The sequence below is a fragment of the Lissotriton helveticus genome, chromosome 10, assembly GCF_964261635.1.
Source record: "Lissotriton helveticus chromosome 10, aLisHel1.1, whole genome shotgun sequence".
NCBI lineage: Eukaryota > Metazoa > Chordata > Amphibia > Caudata > Salamandridae > Lissotriton > Lissotriton helveticus.
This window is the reverse complement of record NC_136071.1, coordinates 631101382-631119028: the sequence shown is the minus strand read 5'-3', so window position 1 is coordinate 631119028 and position 17647 is coordinate 631101382. Positions and strand designations below refer to the sequence as shown.

Here is a 17647-nt window from a genome sequence, read left to right as displayed (position 1 = left end):
GTTAGCGCTTGGCACACCTTTTGAAAAGCGCTGCATACATAATACGAATCCTGGAGGGAATTTTAGCAAGCTGAATGGTTATGTATCACAGAGGCCTGGTTTGTGAGTGAGTGTATTTATTCCAGATTTTCTCCATTTATGATGGGCCGCCTGCCACTGGTTAAAAGGCTGTCTTCAGTGTATTAACTAACTAAGCAGAGGATGCAGAGAAAATTACACAGCAAACAGACACTGGCTGCTATGTGTTTGTGTGCAGGTGACCTCCGACCTTTTTTAGGGGCAGGGGGAACTTGGCCTGTATTGAAGCTGCCGACTACAAAAGGCGGGTGCATATTCTGCACTATATTGAGGGTTACACAAATTTTGTGCTAGGGATTGTACTTTCAACGTTTTGATACCATATCATTTGGAAGGCAGTTCGGCACAAAATTAGGAAACTCGCCACTGGAATGCTACGAAACAAGCAACTTTTGTATTTATTGGTCGAGGACGTTGACGAGCCAGACCAGCAGCCCAACTGCACATATATGGAAACAAGAGACCGCTCGCCACTGGAGATGTGGTGGACCTGGGTTGGATCCCCACCTTGCAATGATCAGAATTGAATACGAAACATATATATATATATATATTTGGAAGTATGGATGAGAACTTCGGAGTATACTGAAGTCAATTTACACAGTACGTTGTTTTAGAAATGTGAATATAGTTTTATTCGACAAAATTAAATGAACAACATATTTTTCTAATATTTTGTTATTTCGCACCTGATAGAAAATGGAAGCGCATACACTGAATTCCAGTGAGGTGTAATGACAGATAAACTGGAATATTTGCAAAAAACTTTATTTCTAAAAATCACTTAATTGGTGTCCGTTCTATGCATTCTTTATTACGATTATTCTAATGTAAATCTTTGCTTGTGAAAGGCGAGCATCAAAGTAAAAAACGCAAAGAGCCGTCTATTACTTTTGCTTCATCAGGTCCAAGAGGTCTTGTTGTATTCCTTCGTCTCCGAGTTTCTTCAAGCTATAGTATCTGTGCACAAGTTTATCAGCGGTGACAACTACCACCCGAAGCCCATGGTCGTCTTCACCAAGCTGGCATCCAATCGCTGATGTAACCACCATATCAAGACCCTTGTGGACTCCGCCAGCATTCCTATGATAGTGCCCAGAGAAAACAGCTTCAATTCCTACAGGGAAAAAAGACAAACATACATATTGTTTCACAGAAGTCATATCATTAAAATTAGGACACTTTATCTTACTAAATGATGCTTCACTTTAGGTTTTACAATTAAAATGAACTCAGTTTCGAATACATAAAGAGCATCAAAAATATGTACCTTTATTCCAAAACTAGGTGCTGTACGTATTATGGTAAAAGGATAAAATCCTTCCTAATTACAAATGGGCAGTTAGAGATATGTTTGGCTCATTGCACTTTCTTTTGGACCAAGGACTACATATGTTAAGTAGAAAAATCGAAAGAAAATCTACTAGGTCCACATTCTGAAATAACCGCTGATCCAGATTTACAGGAAACATGAGTGGGTATCAGTGTAAAAGGAAAAATAAAATGATAATAACAGAAGTTATTATCATTTTATTCCCCAGTATCAGCCAGGTCAAGGCGGGTGGGGCTCCTGTTACGTCGGGAGGAGGAGTGGTTGCTGCACTCTAAAGCGCGCATAGCGGTTGGCCGGCCAAAGAGTCATGCACACTTTGCATGTTCCCCACCAGGCTGTAATACACAGCCTGGTGGGGAACATGCACAGGCTCCCTGTCCCCCTCTGTGTGACAACCAACGGCGCTCAGACCAATCACAACTCTGCAAGGCAGCATTGTGATTGGCGTATGGGAGCCTGGGCGCTTCCTGCTTTCTGTTCGCACAGAAGTCAGGAAGAGGACGGAGAGGACAGAGGAGAGACGCAGTGGCAGAGACGGCGTGCTGAAGTAAGTGAATTTTAATTTTTTTCTCCCGCCCGGCCACCCCCATTCTGTACCACCCGCCACTGGTCAGTATTACAATGTGTACAAAATGATTGCAAAGATCTAGATGGTTAATTCCGACAACATTTTTGCGATTGGAAAAACAATATTTTGAGTCGTTTTGCAGCTCTGAAAGTAGATAACATGCAATATTAATATTACTCCCTAATATGAACTGTAGCATTCATAATAATGCAGTAATACTGCATCTGGGAAAATTAGAACCCCACGATACTCGTAATTCCCCATGCATTATTGTGGTTTTGTTTTACCCAGGTAATCAGCACAAGTTGCTTGGGCACTTAATAGAAGTCACGGGATGCTATTGAACATCCTGACATTTTGGCAACAGCAGTGGAGTCGTTATTCAAAATTCCTTATGTGCAGCAACAGGATCCATATGACCATTTGTAACTCTTCATCTGGAAATTCAACCAGGTTTTGAGATTAGTAACCAAACGTTCACATGGGGATAGATACCTAAAGGTAAGATGCTGTCACTGGAGAAAGGATTATCAGTAAAAGAATAAGGAGAAATATGAACTTATCATTTGTCAGCAATTCTATATAGTCCTAATGAAGTATGAGGTATGAAGCTAAACGGTAAATAATTAGTTACAAACGTAAAGATGTTTTATCTCACTGTATTTTATTTTTTATGCATTCTGCAAATATATTGAAAGATAATTTGTTGTGCTCAGGCGTGCACTTTGAAATGAGAATTTATTATAGATTTACTCTTAGATATTTTACATCATGCTCCTTGAATTGTAAAGTGTGGATGATATAATAATGTAACCAGCACTAAATTGATCACAATAGTTAATGTCAAGGCTGTTACCCATCACAAACACTGTTTAAATAAATGATTATCTTAAAATGGAAGGCATGCTTAGCATGAGATTTTGATGAATGCCTGTAGTTTCACATGAGCAGAAACATGTTGAGAGCAGTGGTATAGGAGACTTCCCAATTGGTAAGTTCATTCATATCTTTGGCTGGCATTGACTATTAGTGAAGCAGCATATGTGAGAATGAGTACCATAGACACTTCTACACACACATACAAGCCTGTGTGTGTATATATATACGTATGTATAAATATATATATATATAGATAGATAGATAGATAGATAGATAGATAGATAGATAGATAGATAGATAGATAGATAGATACTGAAAAATAGAACAAAGTTTAAAGTGGAATTTTAATTAGGTGTTGAAATGAGATAAGTGCTAACATTTACACCCCCAACAAAACTGTGAAATTTACCAGTTATAGTTCAGCGAACTAACTAGATCTTTCACCACCGTCATGCAATGTTTATAATTTTACATATTACATCATTCATGATATGTCAAATGACATTAATGACATAACTATAATATCTTACTTTTTTAAACAATAATTATAAAAAAATTCTGAACAGATTTATACCAAATAACAAAAAGCATGCTTTCTGAGTAAAATTCTAACTTTCTATGGTAATTAACATGGGAAATTGGAGTTTAGGTCTCCCCCACCCATTTTTTTGTTCCGCTTGACATACTGGCACAAATCTTTCCATGCAGGAACCAACGTGGGTGACCTTTTATTTTTTGGTAAGTTTTATGCAGATTTGTGAAGCTGACCCAGTGTTATTAAATAAACAAAAATGCCTTTCCTATTGAAACTCTGTGAGGTTTGTGAGGTGCAGCAAAAGCAATTTCTGGATGTTACCTCATTCTGCTAAATTCTAAAGGACACCTTCATTTTCTGCTGATAGAGTTGAAGGTACAATTAGAACAGGAGTCTTCAGAAATTACACAACTCTCTGTTTTTCTCCTCTTTTGTTTTCTTCTAGAAGGAGATGGAGAGTTAGGCCTTGTTTTCTGAGAATATTATTTGTATTGTCTTCAGATGACCAATGTCACATCAATTTCAGCACTGGTGTTTGGCCAATCTTACAGATATGCAGACACTTACACACCCACTCATATACCCTTACACCCACGCAATCACCCATACAGAAACTCACACAGCCAGTCACTCACACATACAGGTACTCACACACTCACCCATACAGCCACTCACACTGCCACTCACTCGCCAATACAGCTACTCACACACCCACTGACCTGCCCCTACAGCCACTGACACAGCCACTCACTCATCCATACAACCACTCACACCCACTCTCTCACCTTTACAACCACTCATACATTCACTCTCTAACACAGCCACTCACACCCATTCACTTACCTATGCACACACTCAAACAGCTGCTCACTCGCCCATACAGCCACTCACACAACTATGCAGCCACCCACAAAGCAACCAACTCACCCATATAGCCACACACACACCCACTCACACACACACCCATACAGCCACTCACACAGCCACTTCCTCACCCATACAGCTACTCACATACCCACTAACACATCCATACAGCATTTCTCACAGCGACTCACACACCCATTGAGCCACTCAGACATCCACTTGCACACTGCTACAGAAAGTCACACAGCCACTCACTGACAAATTACTAGTACAGGAAAATAGTAATTTAACTTATGGTGTAGCTTAGTATATATCTTTAAGTCTCAGAAACACAGTCACGGGATGAGGCATTAGTGATGTTATGTAAGATGTAATTTGAGATGTCATGAGTGATGTCACTGACTATGTCATGAGTGATGTAATATGTGAGATCATAAGCAGTGCATTGAGGGGGCGTAAGGTATAGTTAGCTCAGGTAACAATAATTGCCACTAAATGTATGTCTGTGTGTCTCTATATATATATATATATATATATATATATATATATATATATATATATATATATATATATATATATATATATATATATATATATATATATATATATATATATATATATTTATATATATATATATATTCATCATTTCTGTGATGCTCTATCTTTCTCATTTACAAGACAACTTTTACTCACATCTTGGATTTATTTGTGGAAAATATAACGACAGAGAGGCTTTTGGACCCCCCCCTTCAGATGTCCCATGAAATGATTAGCTCACCTACATTATTCCTGCTGCATACTCTGTAAAGTGATAAATTAAGACTAACTATGAATAACAGTTTGAGATCAGGGGCCCATGTTCATCTTAAGAGATTGGTGAACAAATCAACAATGCAGTGGAGGCACCACCACTGACACAGCCATTGGCCTGTTCAAAAAGGTTACTTATTTTTCACTACATTGGTCAGTATTTTGCACTCAAGTCAGTTCCCACTGGCATGACGCGTGGTGGCGTCCATGAAACAAACTCAGTGGTGGCTGACCACTTTCTATTCCACTGCCACTGGCTCCACTCCCTGACGCCTAGAATTTTGTGACTGCAGCCCCCATTGTTCCTCAGTCCCCTCCTGACAGTGCCATTGCTGCATCGCTATGCTACGCCTTCAATGGTCTGAAAATGCACCCTCAACATAGTTATACGCAACTAAAACCCACATAAAAATGTCGCTGACATGATGGCAGTTGTCTGCCACAATGTAATGGATTTTTTATCAGAATCCAGTAATCAGTGCGAGACCGCCCTAGTTACTTACCACTTCAGACTCGCACTGAAGAGGCACGGTGGAGATGCATTGGCACTCTTATTGGGCAGCTTAATCCCTGGCCATTTTCTTAAAGGTGACAGCCACCAAGACTTTGTTCCCTATGTCTGAGCCCGTGGCATTCTCAACATTGTATTTTCTCCCCTCCACAAACAGAGTGACAAAACCCAGAGGAATGTGTCTTTTTTTGACAGATGTCCCTTTTCTGCCCTACTCTAAATCACACTCTGGTTAAATTTCTTGGAGGGCGCCAGCACCTTGAGACCCTCACGGATGAGTAGTCGCGCTTTAACAAACTTTGATGGATTGAATGTTCTCAAGCTCCGCATCATCCGTGCAATCATAATTTGATTTTTGAGCAAATATGACATTTTGGAGCACCTAGGTTATATTACGTGTGCAGGACAGAAGACAGTAAATTTTGGGATTGTGTAAAATCTACAATTGCCCAAGTTTGAAAGTCATCCTCTTTTACTTTCCTAGTCTAATTTACAATAATAAGCTTGCATATTTAATACAAAAGAAAACATTTAGTTTTACCAGGGTAGCAAGACATTTAGACAAAAGATCTGCACTCACTGCTCTGTGTGCGCATGAAATATAGTTAGCTTATCTTTATAAATTATAGAGCATTGTTTGATATGACTGAATTAAGTACATTTGTACCAACTAGCTGGATAAAAACCTAAGTAACATAAAAAGTACTTAAGACTTCCAATTTAGATACAAAAGCATGACAGTTATTTCAGCAATATCCACTAATGTACTTCGCTGTGCATGCTGACAAATGTGGAATGTAATTTAAACAGGAATGCCCTTGTACATCTAATTATTGCTGCTGTGAATAGCTTTCACAATTAATGCAAATCGCTTCACAAACAGTGCAGTTTAGAAATGTGAATTAGGCATAAAAGCCCATAATTTCTCAAATAGAATTAAGCATGAAAACAGAAGCTAAAAGCTTTCCATACCAGGCTTCAGATTGCGAGCTCCCCGAGGCTGTGTCTAATCTGTTCCTCACCTCATCCTGCTGAAACAATTTGTGCCAGATGGTGGAAAACATTGGAAATTGGTTTATTCGGGCGAATCATATGCAGCATATATGAGCACATTAATGAACTATATTAATGTCTGTGTTTATCATTAGTGGCTGTTGTCACATGGGTGCACACACTGGCTCATGGATAAAGGGGTATGTAAGCCCCTGATCGACTTGTTGTAAGTGATAGCTCAGAATCAGGAACTGCGGAATGGTTTTCAGACCAAACAGTTCTCTATAGCGAGCAGGAAAAAAATGTTCGAGACTTTTGCAGGAATTTGACGTCATCAATGCGAACTGTTGTTCTAAGTCTGCTAGGCAGGGCCGGCTTTAGCGCTGGTAGCGCCGGTTGTGCCAACTCCCCCCCCCCCCCCAAATGACCTCCTCCTTGGAATCCCTAACAACTACCCAGAAAAAGTGCCCCTCATCTCTCCATAGCCCCCTTTCACATACATTTAAATTGTTTTAACACCTTGCATGCTATGACGAGCTCAGCTCATCATGCAGCACAGTGGCCGTGTGCTGGTGACGAGCTGAGCTCGTCATGGCCTCCGAAGAACGCCCACGCGGGGATAATTACCCCGCTGTGCTGGGCGTTCCATTGAGCAGGCGTGGCCATGACGAGCTCAGCTTGTCATCAGCACCACGGCGCCGCGCGCGGCCCCCCTCCCTCCCGTGCCGCGGGGGAATTAGCCCCACGGCGATGGGGTTAAAGGCTGGTAAAATCACGTTTTACTAATCCACTCAGCTATATAAAACACAAACCTGTTCTTTGCAGCAGGCATATTAACCCTCTGTGCTACTTAATGGGAGTCAAGACCAAAGCTAGACGGAACTCCGACATCCCTCATTAGCGGGGACATTAAACACACACAAGAGTTATCTTGACATTTTCATTGCTGCCTGAAAGCTGGATGCACATGATACTCTGCAGCAGGTGTTTTTAAATGGTAAGTTATTGCTAAACACAGAGGTCCCCCTGAGGCCTGTGCCTTCCTTCCAGGTCAGCGCCCAGTGCGGCCGCACCAGTTGTACCGCCTTAAAGTCAGCCCTACAGCTACGGTATGAGGGCGTATGGAGGAGGCGCTGCCCTGCTCACGATCAAACTGTCGGCTGACTCCGACTTTTATCCACCTGTGCTTGATTACCCGATTACCATTAAGTTGGTTAATGATACAATGCATTACAAGCGTGGGATAAGAAACTCTGCTCCTGATTCACAGAGGTAAATGTACACTTCACTTCATACAACGTTAGCTAGATTTGGTCCATTAAGTGAGGTCCAAATGCCTTTATCTACTTTGAAACAAAGTAAAGAAAACTTTATTTAATTGACCCACCAAAACGATTCTGCACTCTTGGTTGCACTGGGAAGTCCTCCTAAGTGTGGGAACCCAGAGCTGTACACTCTATATATGCAAGCAACTAAGAGGATTAAAAAACAAAAAGCAAGCCTAGGAAAGGGCAAGAGCAGATGCTGTGCGAAGTAGTGGGGAATTGAATAAAGTGAGGATGTGTGCAACCAGGGAAGGAGGAAGTCTTCAGCGTATGGTTCCAATGGGGCCCTGAGTTAATTATCTGTGGCGATTAATTTTAATATATGTTTTAATAAATGTTGAAAATATTCTGAATGGTAATACTCAATCTTACACGTTTGGCATTGTTCCTCATTTGTCTTTAGACCCTGCTTGCTACAAGCAGTATTGTTTCCAATTGTCAATGTTTGTTTTGCTATGGGGTAAGAAACAGATTTCCTGTCAAATATATCCCAGCAAATGTATAATGCCTCAACCGGGGCAACCAATGCGTAATGGAAGTTACTCATGCAGCCTAGAATGACCACATTTGAAGGTTTCCCAATTAAATTGATAAACCAGAAAATTCAATAAACGGGGAACTGAATTCCGGCCCTTTAGGAGTAAATGGGCAACTAATGCAGAGACCTTGCATACTGAAGCAGACAAGAAACTTGTTTCACTTCAGGCTGTTATGCAGAATTCACAGGCAGAGTTCCAGTAGGGGCCACACTGGAAACCACCCTATATCCTGCATATGCCACACTGCAGAGAGCCCTTGCTCTACTTTACTCGCCAGTCTTCGCTCGATAGACACAATTGTGTTGCTCATTCCACAGGTTCTCTATGCTTAATTACAAGCCCTGTACCTAAAGTCATTCAGATGGGGACTAGCTGGCGATTTTTCATACATGCTCTCTCTGCTCCCCAGGTGGAGGATGTTGGCCTTTAGCTGGCCACAGAGGTCGAAACGCCATTGGCTAGCAAGCACATACATTCATTCATTCACTCTGTGTGTCATATACTTTCTTGAGTTGAGAGCCATTTGTTTTTCTCTGTATACCCAGTGGCGGCTTTATTACTTGGATTACTTGCATCATGATGATGGCGCTGAACATGCTTTGAGCTTAATTGGCATGGCATTGGTGCTTTATACGTGAAGGCCAATGTGAATTATTTGCATGATGATGGCTTGGTGTTTTCACTCTCAGAGACTGCATTTTCAATGACATTATGTCATCAGTGACCATCAACAAAAGCAGGACATGTGCATCAAGAGGCACTGAAGAATTATTGACAGTGAAGAATCAGAGGCTTCAAGAAGAAACAATGTGACAATTCCGAAATGCAGCAGCAGTTGTAAAAGTCCCAAAAGCTGTGGCAAAGAACGAAAGTATTTTATGTACATGACCAAGGCCCCTTCCCAAAATGTTGTAAAAAATAAGAATTTAGGGGTAGGCCCTGGGGGATGGGGTCCCCAGGGCCAAGAATATTAGGAATGTATTCCCCTTGAATACTGGGGGTCCCTGGGGGCCAACTAGCCCACCAGGAACCTCCAGTATGTGCCAGGGGCTGCGTTGCAGAGACGTGTTCTGAGGCCACGCCACTTTTTGCACCTCTCTGCAACGCAGCTCTGTGGCGCTTAATGGAGGTAGCTGGTGGGCTAGTTGCACCCCAGGGACCCTCAGTATTCAAGGGGAGTTAATACCCCAACTTAAAATGCACCACAGGGCGCGTTTTCACAGTGGTGAAGGGAGGGGGCGGGGCCTGAGTTGACATGTGTGCAAACACATAGCGCACTTTAAGTTGGGGAATTAGTTCTTCTTCAATCCTGAGGGTCCCTGGGGGCCAACTAGCCCACCAGGTACCTCCAGTAAGCGCCACGGAGCTGCGCTGCAGGTTGTTGTAAAAAGGGGCATGGCCTCTGAAAACCTCTCTGCAACGCAGCTCTCTGGTGCATACTGGAGGTATCTAGTGGGCTAGTTGGCCCCCAGGGACCCTCAGGATTGAGGAAGAATTAATTCCCCAACTTAAACCGCGCCACAGGGTGTGTTTGCAGACATGTCACCTCAGGCCACGGCTCCTTCCTTCACCACTGTGCAAACACGTCCGTGGCGCGTTTTAAGTTGGGTGATTAACTCTCTTTCAATACTGAGGGTCCCTGAGGACCAACTAGCCCAACAGGTATCTCCAGTATGCGCCAGGGAGCTGCATTGCAGACAGGTGTTCAGACGCCATGCCCCTTTTTACACCTCTCTGGAACGCAGCTCTGTGGCGCTTACTGGAAGTACCCAGTGGGCTAGTTTGACCCTAGGGACCCTTAGGATTCAAGTGGACTTAATCTCTCAACTTAGAACGGCCACAGGGTGCGTTTACACAGCGGCAAATAGAGGGGACGGGGCATGAGGTGATGTGTGCAAACACGCCCTATGGCGCGTTTTAAGTTGGGGAAATAATTCCCCTTCAATCCTGAGGGACCCTGAAGGCTAACTAGCCCACCAGGAGCTTCCAGTAAGCGCCGCTGCGTTGCAGAGAGGTGGTGCAGGCTGTGCTCCTTTTTACACCTCTCTGCAATGGTGCTTACTGGACGTACCTAGTGGGCTAATTTGCCCAGAGGGACCTTCAGGATTCAAGGCGAATCAATCTCTCAACATAAAATGGCCACAGGGCGTGTATACACAGCGGCAAATAGAGGGGACGGGGCATGAGGTGACGCGTGGAAACACGCCCTATGGCGCGTTTTAAGTTGGGGAAATAAATCCCCTTCAATCCTGAGGGCTCATGGGGGCCAACAAGTCCACCAGGTGCTTCCAGTAAGAGCTACTGCGCTGCGTTGCAGAGAGGTGGTCCAGGCCGTGCCTATTTTCTCTGCAACGCAGCTCTGTGATGCTAACTAGAGATACCTGATGGGCTAGTTGTACCCAAGCGACACTCAGGATTCAAGGGGACTTTATCCTCCAAATTAAAACAGATTGAGGGCGTGTTTGCACACGTCAGCTCAGCCCCCCCCCCCCTTCCCCAGTGTGCAAACGCGCCCTGTGGCGTGTTTTTAAGAGGTAGTTGTAATCCCCCTGCCCTATTATATACTAGGGGCTTACAGAGGAGGTCATGCTAATAACAGGGGTACCCCAACGCATAGTGTTCCCTAGTGTATGTAGGTGTTTTAACTGTATTCTAAGTGCCTTTTAGCATAGCACTGGCTCAAGGACTGGTTAGTCAGAGTCAGTTACCACCAGTACCCATCTAAAAAAGTTGAGGGTACAGGATAATTTTGCAACAAAGCCTCGTTCTGCTCCTCTGTTTGTTCTTTCTGCACGTCTTCCTTCTTCCTGCACTTTTCTTCGTCTTTGAGGACTTCTTTTGCTTCTTTCTGCATTTCTTTTTCTCCTTTCTGTGTGTTTTTTCTTCTTTCTTCACATGTGCTACCTCTGTAGGCATAGTTAGAAACTAGCATTTAAAAAAGCTTGGAAATTCACACAAAAAAACAATAGGTTTCAGTTACGTTAAAGTTAGAAATTAGCATTTAAAAAACCTTTGAAATTCACTGAAAAAACATAGGTTTCAGGCACGTTAGGGTTAGGAATTAGCAGTGAAACCTTAGAAATTCGCAGAAAACAACATAGGTTTCAGGGGCGTTATAGTTAGCTGGACATTTCACTCATACAAAACCATTGAAATTCCACCGTTATAGTTAGTTCAGCTACCTATAACTCGCGCGCCCGCAATGCACTGCTGATGAAGTCACATATTACATCACTTATGACATGGTCAGTGACATCACTCAAGACATCACTGATGACATCTCAAATGACATCACTGATGACATTATCCTTGTAATAGAGTGGCAGACCTCCTCTCACCCTAATATAACCTTTGATATACACATTCCAAAATAGAAACTAACATTTTCAAAAAAATGGACATACCAATACCAGTTACAACAAACTATTCAGTAATTCCAAGATCTACATACTCACCCACTCATTCACCAACAGTTCTATATAGTCACTCATACATGTACTCACTCATCATATGCACTCATACGCCTATACATCCTGTTTCACACCGCCACTCTTTCATAGAGTTACTCACACACATAGTCATTCATGCTAATAAAAAATCAAACATCCATTTACTTGCATATACAGTTATACACACACCACTACACTTACTTCTACAGAAACATATACATACTTACTCTCTTAAACAATCACTTATAGAAACACATACTTATTTATACAGGAACTCTTCCAATCTCTTACTCTCACATATATTCACTTATATACACCTATACTCACATATACTAGTTTAAAACATATGTAGTTACTCATAAAGCCACTATTGAGACAGTCAATCACTCACTAACCCACCCATACACACACTCATCCACCCATACAGTCCTGCACTCATGCTGTCTTCAAGACATACAAATAGTTAGTCACTCATTCATGCATCTATGCGCTAAGTAATACCCCCACAGAACCATAGAGACACTCAGACATTCAAACTGATACTCAAAAAACCAACTAATAACCCATATAGACACTCATGTAGCTACTCGCCAACCCATGCAGCCACTTATACACAAAGTGAGAGACTGATGCAGATATTTACATATTTAAACATTACTCGCTAACCCATGTATTCACTAAGATACACTTAATCAGTCAGTTATACAATCAATTTTACAAAAAAGAACCCATCCATTTAGACACTTATTTACCCATTTATTCCTCCATCGACCTTGAGATATACATATATAAAAAATATTTATTTTCAGAAAGACACACATTCACTGGATGATGTCATGAGTGATGTCATTTGAGATGTCATGAGTGATGTCATGAGTGATGTCACTGACCATGTCATCAGTGATGCAATATGTGACATCATCAGCAGTGCATTGCGGCCGCGCGAGTTATAGTTAGCTGAACTAACTATAACTTTGGAATTTCAATGGTTTTGTAGAAGTGAAATTTCCAGCTAACTATAACACCCCTGAAACCTATGGTTTTTCTTCGAATTTCTAAGGTTTTTTAAATGCTAATTCCTAACTATAACGTGCCTGAAACTAATGTTTTTTTCAGTGAATATATATATATATATATATATATATATATTAGAGCAGTAGCGAAGGAGTGGTGGGGACGGCTGGCGGGGTGGTACGGGACAAAATAAAAAATACATTTAAAAAAACATACCTGCAGCCCGCCCGTTTCGCTCTTCTGCTCCTCGCAGATACAGGCTTCCAGACTCCACTGCGGCCAATCCGAGGCTGCTTTCATATCATGAGTGCAACCTCAGGATTGGCCTGAGCACTCTGAATTTGCGCTCCCAGGGAGACGGGAGCCTGAGCCTGCTCTCTCCTACCCAGCAACGCAGCTGGGTTGGAGAGAACTTCACTGCCCATGATGGGTTTGGGCAGCCTGAGACGGACGGCCAAAGCGCCATGAGCAGTAAAGGCAGTGCAACTACCACTACCCTCAGTGCCTGTCACCCCCAGGTCCCATCCCCAAGTCTCGGCAGGAAAGGAAAAATAAAACGTATTTATAATCGCTTTCTTGTTCCTTTCCTGTAGTTTTGAGGCGGAGGGGGCAATGCTCCTCCGCCGTAGCAGAGGAGCCACTGCTGATATAGAGGGAACTGCACACAAAGTGCTTGTAGGGCACTCATTTTCCATCCTAGAACCAGAAAATTTTTCACACCTGTCACCGCATTCTCATCCACACTCAGAAAAACAAAAATGAATGACTAAAAACCAACATAAATAAACTTGGTAGAGCGAATATGGTTGAAGTGGCACAGAAAGCGAGGCGGGACATTGTCTGCAATCAATAAATGGGCAAAAGAACCTGGTTTGTGAAATGTTTAACTTGGACTTAGTAGTGAATGCCTCTGCCCATTTTAATTAATACTACATAAGAGAAATGTATTTTAAACATCTCAAATATGTTCAAATGTATTCCTTCAGGCCCAGCTTAAGCAGCTTTTCAAGAACCTTTGACACACCATTAACTCAGTGGCGCTTTGTCAATTATATTCATCCGCTGCTTGTTATGGTAATGCACGTTTTAGCGCTATATCTCCTAATTTATGCATAGTCTTGTTAGCTAACTTGAACATATATGACCCCCAGACACGGAACTCCATCTAGTCAGCTAAATCCCTCTTACATTATGAAAGAGCCAGCAAGAGGAAAAATCCACTGAGAATGGCAATTTATTGCTTCACGAAAAATAGAAATAGAGAAATAGTAGTCAAGTCAATAAAACGTTATTTCGGTTATTTTGCAAACCATAAAAGTACATATACAATATAAAAATCTTATCACACAAAAAGATGTAAACACATATTGTGTAAGGTGCATAAAAGTGAAAAAATTTGCTTTCTTCCACAGACTAAGGTCAAAACAGAGAATGAAAAATATAAATAATACAAAATCACAGTGAGTCATTACTGGTACAGACAATTTCTCAGTTTAACAGTTAGTTAAAAAAATTCCTTGATTTGGACGATACTGTCATTATGCAAAAGCTGTAAATACATTAGTGCCGGTCTGATTTGTTTAAAATTAAGTTTTTTTTAAAAGTGTTACCAGGTAGCGCTTGCGTGGGAATTCATAAAACTTACATAAAATATAAAATGCAGCATGTCCTGCGGAGACTTTTCGTCGCAGCCGCAGGGTGCTGCCAATTTATTAAAAATGTCTGTTTTTGGTCTAATCAGCAGATGATGGAAGAGGTTTAACCTGAACCTCGTTGGGAGACATTTTTCAAGGGAGGTCAATGAGCCCGCCAGGTACGGTTCTATGGTTTCACAGGTTTTCAGCATGACAAATTTCCTCACGCTTTGTTTCTGAAGCTCCACATCCTCCCTTTGGATCCTCCTATCCAGCAGGAAGGCCCGTTTAATGAGCTGCAGATCCCCTTTTATAATTTGGCTTGGGTATTCAAACAGTTCTGGACGGCCAAGCCTAGCAAAGTTGGATTTCAGATATTTTAACCAAGGGGTACACATAGTCTTATCCTGACTCAAAAGGTCCCTCACAATCAAATGCGTTAGTGGTATATCCTGGTTCAACCACAGTTTTAGCCAACAAGTCATGGGACATAGGCAAAACAAGTCACTTAGATATTGCATCCCTAACTCTTCATGTACAGCAAGATTGGGGGTGCCTACTGGGACACACAGGAGACGCTTCAGAAAGAAGTTTTCAGCAATCTGCAGGTGCTCACCACCAACATACCCCCAAATTTTACTCCCATAAATAGCAGTAGCCACTGACTTTGCAATATACAATTTCAGCATAGCACAAATCGTTTTTTTCCCCAATTTGGCAGCAAAATTAAAGATGGAAGCATTGACCCTCGCAAGTTCTCCTTTCTTTTTTGCAAAGTGAGGGGCCCAATTAAGTTTGGTATCAAAAAGAACCCCAAGGTAAGAGAACGTTTTAGTTAAAGGGATTACAGTTTCATCAATTTTAAAGGTGAAGATCCTTCTTGATTGCTGGCCAACTTGCATGAAAAATGATTTTGAGTTGTTAACCAAAAGATCTCTATCTGTCATGAACAATTTAAAAGCATTAAGGAGAGATTGGAGTCCCTTCTCGAAATTAAAACCGCATCATCTGCGTACAGGAGTATAGGAATTCCCCGCCTACCAACTCTCGGGCAGTCTGCCTGGACGTTCTGAAGCACATTATCTAACTCATTGATGTAAAAATTAAAAAGGAAGGGGGCCAAGATACATCCTTGGCGAACACCCTTTCCAATGGTAAAATTATTCGTTACACTCAGATCTTGGGAGTATCTCACGTTAGCTCTGGTGTTATTATGCAGATCAGCCAAGAATCCAACCAGACCACTATCTACCCCCTTCACCCTCATGGACTGCCACAGCTTTCCCCTGTTAACACAGTCGAAGGCTGAGGACAAATCCATGAAGGCGAGATGGATGGTGCCCCTTTGCACTACAGTGTACTTACTTAAAATTAAAAAGAGATTCAGGCACTGAGTTGTTGTAGAGCGACCACTACAGACGCCATACTGGGAAATGGACATAATGTGTTTTTCCTCTGCCCAATCAGATAGTCTCTGCAGTACCATTCTTCCTACAATTTTAACCATAGAGTCTATTAATGAAATGGGTCTGTAACAATGTGGAATACCTTTGTCCCCCTTCTTGAAAACCGGCACAATTGTAGAAACACCCCATGATTGCGGACAACCCTCTTTCCCAGCAGCATTAAAAACAGACTCTAATATAGGTGCCCAGAAGTTGGGCTCGGACTTAAATAAGTCCGGCGGGATCCCATCAGGGCCTGGGGCTTTCCCAGCTGTTAGTCCCACAATGCCCTTGATGACCTCACCTCTATTGAAGCTAATCATTTCACCACCACTGACAGAAGGGGCAGTATTGTAAGACTCATCCAACGAGCAACAATACAATTTCGTAAAATGTTCTTCCCAGACCTCATTAGGTATGTGGCATTCTAGTCCGTCACCCTGCTCCTGGGCCAAAAAAGGTTTCCTCATCACTGCCCAGAATCTAGTGCTACACTGCAGAGTGGTGGTATCAATAATCTCACTCCGTGCCTCTTCCCTAAGGGATTTCTTGTGTCTGGCAATAATAGTTTTATTATTCTTCCGGCATAGCTGAACTTTTGCCTTTATTCTTGGCTTGGTAGCCAGTGCTAATCTTACATTTCTGGCTGCTTTTGAGCATTCATGATTAAACCATTTAGGTCCCTTGATCTCCAACTTCTTTATAGGGGCTGACAACAGCTTTGAAACCTTAACCGATAGATTTTGAAAAACACTAAGGACATTATTTGGCTGGGTATAGACCATAATCTCATCTGCACATGCAACTTTAATCTCTTTGTACAGCAGGTCTGGGGTGATCTTGGACCATCTTAATCGCCGTCTCCCAATGTCGTACTCATCCTACCTACAGCATGTTTCAATCCCTCTTTGACTGACCATGGGCCCCTCATGTGTACAGTGAGTGGGTTGTGATCACTAAATTCACTATCATCAATAATGAAGGAATCCACAAAGGACTGCATTGATGATGTTAAAAATACGTAATCAATGAAGGTTCCCCTCCCGTGACCCTTAAAGGTTGGTGTCTCTAAAAGCATAGTAGGATCCATCAGTGCCTTTGTCGCCGTTAAGTCCAGATCATTAAGCATATCATTTAAATGTTCCCCCTCAATTGTGTGTTCTAGGTGAAAACCCTCGGACCGCGCACAGTGCAGATCCCTGATACATTTAAAGAGGGGATCCCCACAGGGATGAACATTAAAATCACCCATGATCAAAAGGTTATGCGAGCAGTCCTTCATTGCACTACTAATGAAAGCATTCAATGCTGCTATCTGGCTAAGGGCTGGACAAAAATTAATAGCACTATAAAAATTAACCACGCCGGCCATACAGTTTTCCCCCAATAAACCTAGACCAATAATTCCAGTATTGCATGTTGAGACTCTACGTACTTTGCAGGATAATGCAACAGAAATTAACGTGACCATTACCCCCTTGGGTCTGCCCCTAATAGTTGCAGTTGCAGGCACATAAAAAGCCTTGTAACCTTCGAGAAAGTGGTTGCATTCAATAGACCAGGTCTCCTGCAGGCAGATGATTTGATACTGCTTAATGTAACTGATCCAGTTACAATCCTCCATCTTAGTGCCCAGGCCCGCAATGTTCCATGAGATTACATTGTTCTGC

General features: G+C 42.1%; 1 protein-coding gene across 1 annotated transcript in view; it reads right to left on the bottom strand.

Annotated features, from left to right (window-relative positions):
• Positions 1 to 686: 686 nt before the first annotated feature.
• Positions 687 to 17647, bottom strand: part of CPPED1 (calcineurin like phosphoesterase domain containing 1) — an 813834-nt gene continuing 796873 nt past the window's right edge. Inside the window, exon 4 of the mRNA XM_078663165.1 lies at positions 687 to 1195. Coding sequence (XP_078519291.1) covers positions 966 to 1195 — 230 coding nt within the window. The 3' untranslated portion in view covers positions 687 to 965. The remainder of the gene's footprint in view (positions 1196 to 17647) is intronic.